The sequence below is a fragment of the Canis aureus genome, unplaced genomic scaffold (genome assembly GCF_053574225.1).
Source record: "Canis aureus isolate CA01 unplaced genomic scaffold, VMU_Caureus_v.1.0 NW_027326476.1_RagTag, whole genome shotgun sequence".
NCBI lineage: Eukaryota > Metazoa > Chordata > Mammalia > Carnivora > Canidae > Canis > Canis aureus.
The window spans coordinates 434,934-444,445 of NW_027554417.1; the positions used below are offsets into that span (position 1 = coordinate 434,934).

Consider the following 9,512-nt stretch of genomic DNA (forward strand, 5'->3'; position numbering starts at 1 on the left):
CAGAGCAGGGTATGACGTGATCAATTTCCCATCCCTGGCGTTTTTGCCCAAAAAGAGAGCACAACTCCTATCTACACACGAGAAAGCATCAGATACAAGTGAACTGAGAGACAGTCTACACTTATCGGTTGCTAGTATTCTTCAAAATTGTCAACATCTTCAACAATTAGGAAAGACAAAAGAAGTGTCACGGAAACGAAAGCCATGTGACAACTAAGTGTAATGTGCTATCACACACAGGTGTCCAGCGGAAGAAGCACCTTCCTTGGAAAACCTGGCGGAATCTGAGTGCCGTCTGTAGTTTAGTCCTAGTGTACACATGTGGGTCTCTTCGTTTTTATCATTGGAGCGTGGTCAGGAGATGTTCACCTCTGAGGGAGACGGATGAAGGGTGTACAGAAACTTTCTGCACTGCGTTTACAAGTCTGTACTTTGAAAATCATCCCGACCATATGCAGTACCTTGTGGTCTCAGCTATGTATTTCAAGGGTTTGGGTTGATTCTGCCTTGCATTTTTTTATGTTTTATAGAGGGTGGCTGTTCAGGTTACCTGCTCTTTCTCTGTTGTTGGAAATAAAAGCACTCATCTACCAAAAAATGAATGAATGAATGAATGAATGAATGAATGAATGGAAAAATCAATCAATGAATCAATGAATCAGTCAGTCAATCAATCGAGGAAGTCTGGCCGGAGGCAGGCGGCAGGCCATGCAGGAGCCCTTCCTTACTAGGCCTGGGGGAGGGCCCCGCATTCACTGGGCGGTGCCCCGGCCCCTGCGCCACGCTGTGCGGTTGTGTATCCCTCCTGGACCTGCACGATGGGGCAGGCAGTCCTAAGTGAGCCAGGTAGGATCTGGCTCCCACGGACACAGTCCCCCATCCACCACAGGCTCTCCTGCCACTCACCACCCTCAGCCACACAGCCAGGGTGGTGTGGAGTGTGCGGACCTTCAGGGGGATCGGGGGCCAGACCTCGTGCGCTCTGCGAGGTCTGCTGAGTCCCTGAGGCCTCTATGCTCCCTGCCCCTCCTTGACTGGAACCATATGGGACGCCTCGGGCCGCCACCAAACAAGTAGTGCACCCCGTTGCAACAGTACAGGCACTGGGTCCCGAAAGGAAAGAATTGGGGTCTCCTTCAGAGGCAGACGGACTCAGACGCCCAGCTCATCTTGGTTATTTTTATTTACTCAAATTCTCGTTCGTTTGTTTATTGATTGATTGATTGATTGATTGATTAGTGAGATGCATACACACAAACACAAACACACACAGGATCTTGTGTTTCTAACTTTTAATGAAAGTTACATGGCTCCTGGAGCCCCATCATGTGTCTGACGTGTCAGCACCACAGCGTCGTCCTCAGTGATCTCCTCTGCAGGAGAGCCGTGTTGACCGCTGGCATCCATCTGTATGTGTGCGACGGCTGTGGACAAGTGTGCCGTCGCCTCATATTCATCTCGGCATCTTGAAGCTCCCTGGCAGGGACAGAAACACCCAGGGCCTCAGGTACACGCAGAGACACAGACAGCCAGGCGGCCATGACACAAGTCTGTATGGTCTCTGGGCCAAGGGGCCGACGCACGAGTGATTCTCGGCCTGGCTCCAATGGCTATGATTCTCCTGGCCCCCGCAGCGCCCCCGCCCCGAGCACGGGGGGTTCTGCCTTTAGGTTTCCTCCACGCACGCGCCCACGGAATTCAAACTCGTGCTCCTTAATGTCGGCATGCTGGCCAGGGTTCTCTGTGTGCCTTTTGGGCGGCGGAGGGGACGCCAATGGAGACCGAGGGGATCGCTGCAGTGATTCCACCCCCGCCTAGCGCCTCGTTGCAAAGTTTCGCCTACGCACGGTGTCAAGGGCGGCAGGGACACCTTGGCCGTGCCCACACGTCTGGCGGTACTCGGGCACCGGAGGACGGGGTTCAGGGCCCCGCCAGGACCATTCGCACAGGCGGTGCGGCTCGGCTGGCTTTGTTTCTCTGGCACGGCTCATTGCAATGACAGAGCCCTTTCCCAATGTCTTGAGCTTCCCCAGGCACGAGCCCTTTGGCACGGCCCTTCCCCAGCCTCCCGGGTTCAGGGGGATGATGCCAACTTGACCTGGGGTCACTCCCCGTCAGGGCCACCCGCAGCCTCAGTGTGTCAGCCAAAGTCCCCCGAGATCCCCCCTTTCCACGCCCACACCCTCGGCTCCTCACCTGTCCTCCTGTGGCTTCCCTCTCCCGGCGCCTTCTTCCTCTCGTAGTACTTGAGGACATTGGGCCACAGGTCATCCATGATGAGCTGGCAGGAAAGAGAGAGCGGGACTCACATCCCCACCCGGAGCAGCTGGGGGACCCAGCGAGCTCACTGACCCAGTCTGTCACAGGGCCCCACCTCAGCGATCCTGCCTGACCCGGCAAGGTGGTGGCCACAGAACCAGTTGAAGAAGTTAAGGCCGTTGTCGTGGGTCTGGCGGCGGTAGGCCTCCCGTTCGTAGTGCTGCGACCACTGGATGGGAGTGGAGTGCGACGCTCTGTAGCCTGCAGGGCAACCGGCACGTGAGACGGTGCTGCACGGTGAACCCGGTTCCACCGTCCACCCGCCGCTTCCAGGCAGGCCTGCAGGCCGGCAGGCAGGCAGGCAGGCAGGCCGGCAGGCAGTCATGCCGAGCTGTCTTACCAGCAGCACTGACGACATACTCCTTCACGAGGACTTCGTTCTGGAAGTAGGAGTTCTTGCCAAAGAACAGCAGGATCCTGCGGCAGGCACTGGGAAAGGTGACTTCCTGCACCTGCCGACAAATGGGGGACACGGGGACGGGGTTGGGGGTTCCCGGGGAGCGTGGTGACACCTCTGTGCTGAGGCCTCCCCCTTGCAGCCTCAGCTCGCCAATCACGTGTCCTAGCCTGTCGCCTCCCGACCCAGGACCCTCTTCCGCGCCCTGGGCCTGACCTTCAGGTTCGTCATGAAGCGAAGCATGCGCAGATCTTGCTCACTGATCACGGCTGACAGCTGGGGGTGGTTCCCAAACTGCTTTAGGTCAAGGAGCCTTCCGGGGCTGGAGATGCGAGAGCTACAACAACACCGCAGGCCCGCACAGCAGCGTGGCCCTGGCGCCCCTGCCCTCCCGCCGGCTCCCGGGCCATCCGCACAGGCTGCACCGAGCACGGCCCGCTGGGCCTCGGGCTGCTGCCCATGTGCGCGCTGCCACGGGACGGGAGCTGTGTATCCCGAGACACGCCCCTCCCCGCACCCCGTCCACCGCACATGCCTGTGGCCCCACGGCAAGGCACAGTGGGCTGCTCCCGGGACGGCGCACGTCCCTGGCTCTGGGCGACCAGGTCAGAGGTGGGCACACGCAGCCCCCTGGCTGCAGCAGTGTGCCGAGGCGAAAAGGGGCTTTGCGGGGAGCCGCGGCCAGTGCGGAGACCCTGCTGCCACTCCCACGTGTGACCCGGACCGCATGTCGTCCCGCGCACTTGACACTCGCTGCCTCTGGGGACGATCCAGCCCAGGAGGAGCCCACCCTCAAGCGGGCTCCCAAGGCTGTGGCGATCACCGGGGCATGAGCGTCGTCGCCACTCCCACCCCGGGACGGGCGGGGAGCGTTCACCAATGCTGTCCGAGGGATGCCCATACCCCACAGCGCCCCTGCCCTCCTCACGGCCCGCTTGGCTCCGGCCCCCCCACCCCCAGCCCCCCACGTCCCCCCCACCCCCGTCACCTTGGGGTCCTTGCCCCACAGCAGCAAGGATACAGCCTTGGCCCAGAAGCCACGGATGCCCTGCATGTGGGCGCTTCGCTGTTGCAGGCGATGGTGCCTTCTCTGACCCAGCCTGAGCTGGAACGGAGCAAAGGAGCGCCTGCCTCTTCCATTGGTGGGCTCCATGTCTGCCCGCAGCGCCTCGAGAGCCTCCAGCGGGCACTCCAACGGACTCGGCCCTGCCTCTGGATGCTCTGACCCTTGCTGCTGCTCTTGCAGCTCCCTGGCGCCTTCCTCTCCCTGGCCCTCCTCCATGGCCTCCTCCGGCTTATGTGCCTCTTCCTGAAGATTCGCCTCCTCCTCCAGCATGTACTCCGTCTCAGACATGACGGCCTCCTCCTCAGCCTCCCCCTCTTCCTCGTGAGCCATCGCCACATCCTCGGCGTCGTCCTGCTCGGAGTCATCGTCCACCTCAGGCCTGTCGTCTTCAGTCTCCTCGTCGTCGTCAGTCCCGGTCTCCTCATCAGATTCCTCGGGGTCAGTCTTCATCTCATCGGCCTCCTGGTCGTCCGCTTCAAACTGCGTGCCCTGCTCAGATTCCTCCCCCGAGTCCTCCTCATGCTCACACTCCTCCTCCTCTCCCACCGCCTGAGACTCCCCCTCCCTCTGCCCCTCTTCCTCTGCCTCCTCACGGTTGTCAGCCGCCGCCCCGTCTACGACCTCGACCAGCACCATGGCGTCTTCCACCGCCAGCACCAACTCCACAAGCAGCGGGGCCTGCTCGGTCTCCCTCCCGGCGCTGGCTTCATGCACACGCTCCTGCACGGTCCCAACGCCTAGGGACTGCAGCGTCCCCTCATCCCTCGGGGTGCCTACGTCCCCGCGGGCCCCGGCTGCCTGAAGTCTCCATTGCAGCACGAAGCAGGGCCAGGATGCCGGGGCAAGCCCGGCTTCCCGGGACCCCGTCTCGCTCTCCATGGGGCCCCGGCCCGGTTCCCAACGCCCCCCCGCCCCCCCCGCCACGGGCCTGTAGGGAGCTGGGCCGCTGTGAGGGAAGGCGCTGGAGGTCCGAGTCCGCGAGTCCCCGCAGTGGCCCGGCTCGTGGCTGGCGGAAATACGCCCCCTAGGGCCGCCGCCGGGAGGCGCGGGCGAGAAGGCGGCGCAGGCGCAGAGCGGCTCCTGGCCTGCCGCCTGCTGCCAGGCACCTGTGCCCTGACTCACCGGGAGCTCCACCCCCGGGAGTGGAGTTACGTGCCGGACCTTGGCCCCAAGGAAGGCCCTGCCAATCAGGGGCAAGGCGGTGGGAGGGGCTCTGGGCGGTCCCGCCCTCCCACGACTAGCCCTGAGCCAGGGAGTCCAGGAGACCGAGCAGCCGCCTCGGCGGAGGTCGGGTCGGTGTCCTCCAGCCCCCGTCCGTGTCTCTGGCCATTTTCCTGGCCGACATCTGCCAGACGATGCCCAGGAGATCCCCGAGAGCGTGCCGCCCACTGCGTCCTGGGGCACCACCTGCCGGCACCGGAGCCTTTACATCCAGGAGGTCTCTTGAGGATGTGAAGAGCCAGAAAGAGTGTCACTCCCACTTTGCAGTTAAGAAGGAGAGCCGAAAACAAAGCCTTTGAATTCACAATTTGTCACTAACTCGTGAGGGATTTGAGGTTGCAGGGCAACCACGCGCGCGTCCTAAAGCCCGAGGAAAAGACGGGAGCTCTGGCTTACTTGGAGAGGACAACAGGCAGATGATGGTGACTAGAATTCATCCAGGGGAGTGTTCACTTGCAAGACAGTGAATCCCATGATGACCACAAAACCTGGGGAAGTCTGAAACATCTTGAGGGCTTTTCTCGCCTCGACCTTACAAGATGCATCACAGACAGCGTTGGACAGAGTCCTTGCCGTGGAAAGTTCCCTTGACGGTGCACACCAGGAGCAAAGGAACAGCAGCCACCACGAGAGGAGCCGGAGCAAGGCTCAGATCATGACCCCTATTATCCATATTGAATAACATCCTTCCGTCTGGGCCGAAAGATAAATAGCGCACTGAAACTTAGGGCATTGGTGAAAATGTGTTGTTGTTGGAGAAAAGGAAGAGATTTTGTAAAAAAATCTATTCAGCGGGAGGGACAGGCATGAGTGCCGTTGTTGGAGGAACGTTGGAGGAAGAATCAGGAGACTTCTCAGTCCAGAGCCTTGAGAGCTGACCACGCTGTCTGCCTGGGAGGCACAGAGCAGGGTATGACGTGATCAATTTCCCATCCCTGGCGTTTTTGCCCAAAAAGAGAGCACAACTCCTATCTACACACGAGAAAGCATCAGATACAAGTGAACTGAGAGACAGTCTACACTTATCGGTTGCTAGTATTCTTCAAAATTGTCAACATCTTCAACAATTAGGAAAGACAAAAGAAGTGTCACGGAAACGAAAGCCATGTGACAACTAAGTGTAATGTGCTATCACACACAGGTGTCCAGCGGAAGAAGCACCTTCCTTGGAAAACCTGGCGGAATCTGAGTGCCGTCTGTAGTTTAGTCCTAGTGTACACATGTGGGTCTCTTCGTTTTTATCATTGGAGCGTGGTCAGGAGATGTTCACCTCTGAGGGAGACGGATGAAGGGTGTACAGAAACTTTCTGCACTGCGTTTACAAGTCTGTACTTTGAAAATCATCCCGACCATATGCAGTACCTTGTGGTCTCAGCTATGTATTTCAAGGGTTTGGGTTGATTCTGCCTTGCATTTTTTTATGTTTTATAGAGGGTGGCTGTTCAGGTTACCTGCTCTTTCTCTGTTGTTGGAAATAAAAGCACTCATCTACCAAAAAATGAATGAATGAATGAATGAATGAATGAATGGAAAAATCAATCAATCAATCAATGAATCAGTCAGTCAATCAATCGAGGAAGTCTGGCCGGAGGCAGGCGGCAGGCCATGCAGGAGCCCTTCCTTACTAGGCCTGGGGGAGGGCCCCGCATTCACTGGGCGGTGCCCCGGCCCCTGCGCCACGCTGTGCGGTTGTGTATCCCTCCTGGACCTGCACGATGGGGCAGGCAGTCCTAAGTGAGCCAGGTAGGATCTGGCTCCCACGGACACAGTCCCCCATCCACCACAGGCTCTCCTGCCACTCACCACCCTCAGCCACACAGCCAGGGTGGTGTGGAGTGTGCGGACCTTCAGGGGGATCGGGGGCCAGACCTCGTGCGCTCTGCGAGGTCTGCTGAGTCCCTGAGGCCTCTATGCTCCCTGCCCCTCCTTGACTGGAACCATATGGGACGCCTCGGGCCGCCACCAAACAAGTAGTGCACCCCGTTGCAACACTACAGGCACTGGGTCCCGAAAGGAAAGAATTGGGGTCTCCTTCAGAGGCAGACGGACTCAGACGCCCAGCTCATCTTGGTTATTTTTATTTACTCAAATTCTCGTTCGTTTGTTTATTGATTGATTGATTGATTGATTGATTAGTGAGATGCATACACACAAACACAAACACACACAGGATCTTGTGTTTCTAACTTTTAATGAAAGTTACATGGCTCCTGGAGCCCCATCATGTGTCTGACGTGTCAGCACCACAGCGTCGTCCTCAGTGATCTCCTCTGCAGGAGAGCCGTGTTGACCGCTGGCATCCATCTGTATGTGTGCGACGGCTGTGGACAAGTGTGCCGTCGCCTCATATTCATCTCGGCATCTTGAGGCTCCTTGGCAGGGACAGAAACACCCAGGGCCTCAGGTACACGCAGAGACACAGACAGCCAGGCGGCCATGACACAAGTCTGTATGGTCTCTGGGCCAAGGGGCCGACGCACGAGTGATTCTCGGCCTGGCTCCAATGGCTATGATTCTCCTGGCCCCCGAAGCGCCCCCCCGCCCCCGAGCACGGGGGGTTCTGCCTTTAGGTTTCCTCCACAAACACGCCCACGGAATTCAAACTCGTGCTCCTTAATGTCGGCATGCTGGCCAGGGTTCTCTGTGTGCCTTTTGGGCGGCGGAGGGGACGCCAATGGAGACTGAGGGGATCGCTGCAGTGATTCCACCCCCGCCTAGCGCCTCGTTGCAAAGTTTCGCCTACGCACGGTGTCAAGGGCGGCAGGGACACCTTGGCCGTGCCCACACGTCTGGCGGTACTCGGGCACCGGAGGACGGGGTTCAGGGCCCCGCCAGGACCATTCGCACAGGCGGTGCGGCTCGGCTGGCTTTGTTTCTCTGGCACGGCTCATTGCAATGACAGAGCCCTTTCCCAATGTCTTGAGCTTCCCCAGGCACGAGCCCTTTGGCACGGCCCTTCCCCAGCCTCCCGGGTTCAGGGGGATGATGCCAACTTGACCTGGGGTCACTCCCCGTCAGGGCCACCCGCAGCCTCAGTGTGTCAGCCAAAGTCCCCCGAGATCCCCCCTTTCCACGCCCACACCCTCGGCTCCTCACCTGTCCTCCTGTGGCTTCCCTCTCCCGGCGCCTTCTTCCTCTCGTAGTACTTGAGGACATTGGGCCACAGGTCATCCATGATGAGCTGGCAGGAAAGAGAGAGCGGGACTCACATCCCCACCCGGAGCAGCTGGGGGACCCAGCGAGCTCACTGACCCAGTCTGTCACAGGGCCCCACCTCAGCGATCCTGCCTGACCCGGCAAGGTGGTGGCACAGAATCAGTTGAAGAATTTAAGGCCGTCGTCGTGGGTCTGGTGGCGGTAGGCCTCCTGTTCGTAGTGCTGCAACCACTGGATGGGAGTGGAGTGCGACGCTCTGTAGCCTGCAGGGCAACCGGCACGTGAGACGGTGCTGCACGGTGAACCCGGTTCCACCGGGCCACCCGTCGCTTCCAGGCAGGCCTGCAGGCTGGCAGGGAGGCAGGCAGGCAGGCAGGCCGTCATGCCGAGCTGTCTTACCAGCAGCACTGACGACATACTCCTTCGCGAGGACTTCGTTCTGGAAGTAGGAGTTCTTGCCAAAGAACAGCAGGATCCTGCGGCAGGCACTGGGAAAGGTGACTTCCTGCCCCTGCCGACAAATGGGGGACACGGGGACGGGGTTGGGGGTTCCCGGGGATCGTCGTGATACCTCTGTGCTGAGGCCTCCCCCTGCAGTCTCAGCTCGCCAATCACGTGTCCTAGCCTCTCGCCTCCCGACCCAGGACCCTCTTCCGCGCCCTGGGCCTGACCTTCAGGTTCGTCATGAAGCGAAGCATGCGCAGATCTTGCTCACTGATCACGGCTGACAGCTGGGGGTCGTTCCCAAACTGCTTTAGGTCAAGGAGCCTTCGGGGGCTGGAGATGCAAGAGCTAGTACAACATCGCAGGCCTGCACAGCAGCGTTTCCCTGGCACCCCTGTCCTCCCGCCGGCTCCCAGGCCATCTGCACCGGCTGCACCGAGCACGGCCCGCTGGGCCTCGGGCTGCTGCCCATGTGAGCACTGCCACAGGACAGGAGCTGTGTATATCGAGACACACCCCTCCCCGCACCCTGTCCACTGCACATGCCTGTGCGCCCACAGCAAGGAACAGTGGGCTGCTCCCAGGACGGCACACGTCCTTGGTTCTGGCCGACCAGGTCAGAGGTGGGCACACTCATCCCCCTGGTTGCGCAGTGTGTCGTGGCGAAAAGGGGCTTTGTGGGTTGCCGTGGTCAGCGCTGAGACCCTACTCCCATTCCCACGGAGTGACCCAGACCGCATGTAGTCCCGTGCACTTGACATTCGCTGCCTCACCCTCAAGGGGGCTCCCAAGGCTGTGGCGATCACCGGGGCATGAGTGTCGTCACCACTCCCACCCCTGGACGGGCGGGGAGCTTTCACCAATGCTGTCTGAGGGATGCCCATACCCTACAGCGCCCCTGCCCTCCTC

The 9,512-nt window shown here is 59.8% G+C and overlaps 1 protein-coding gene across 1 annotated transcript; it reads right to left on the bottom strand.

Moving 5' to 3' along the window:
* Positions 1–1,453: 1,453 nt before the first annotated feature.
* Positions 1,454–4,224, bottom strand: LOC144309512 (testis-specific Y-encoded protein 3-like). Its single transcript, XM_077890593.1, has 6 exons — positions 3,738–4,224; positions 2,933–3,010; positions 2,660–2,771; positions 2,375–2,520; positions 2,197–2,281; positions 1,454–1,476 (listed from the first exon to the last, which is right to left on the bottom strand). The coding sequence occupies exons 1-6, from the start codon at positions 4,110–4,112 to the stop codon at positions 1,454–1,456; spliced, it is 819 nt and encodes a 272-aa protein (XP_077746719.1). The 5' UTR covers positions 4,113–4,224.
* Positions 4,225–9,512: the final 5,288 nt, after the last annotated feature.

Coding starts and splice junctions, on each gene's coding strand:
- LOC144309512 (XM_077890593.1), bottom strand. CDS start 4,112: ATGGCTCACGAGGAAGAGGGGGAGGCTGAGGAGGAGGCCGTCATGTCT. Junction 2,521..2,659: donor GTATGTCGTCAGTGCTGCTG/GTAAGACAGCTC, acceptor GTTGCCCTGCAG/GCTACAGAGCGTCGCACTCC. Junction 2,282..2,374: donor GGTCAGGCAGGATCGCTGAG/GTGGGGCCCTGT, acceptor CTTTCCTGCCAG/CTCATCATGGATGACCTGTG.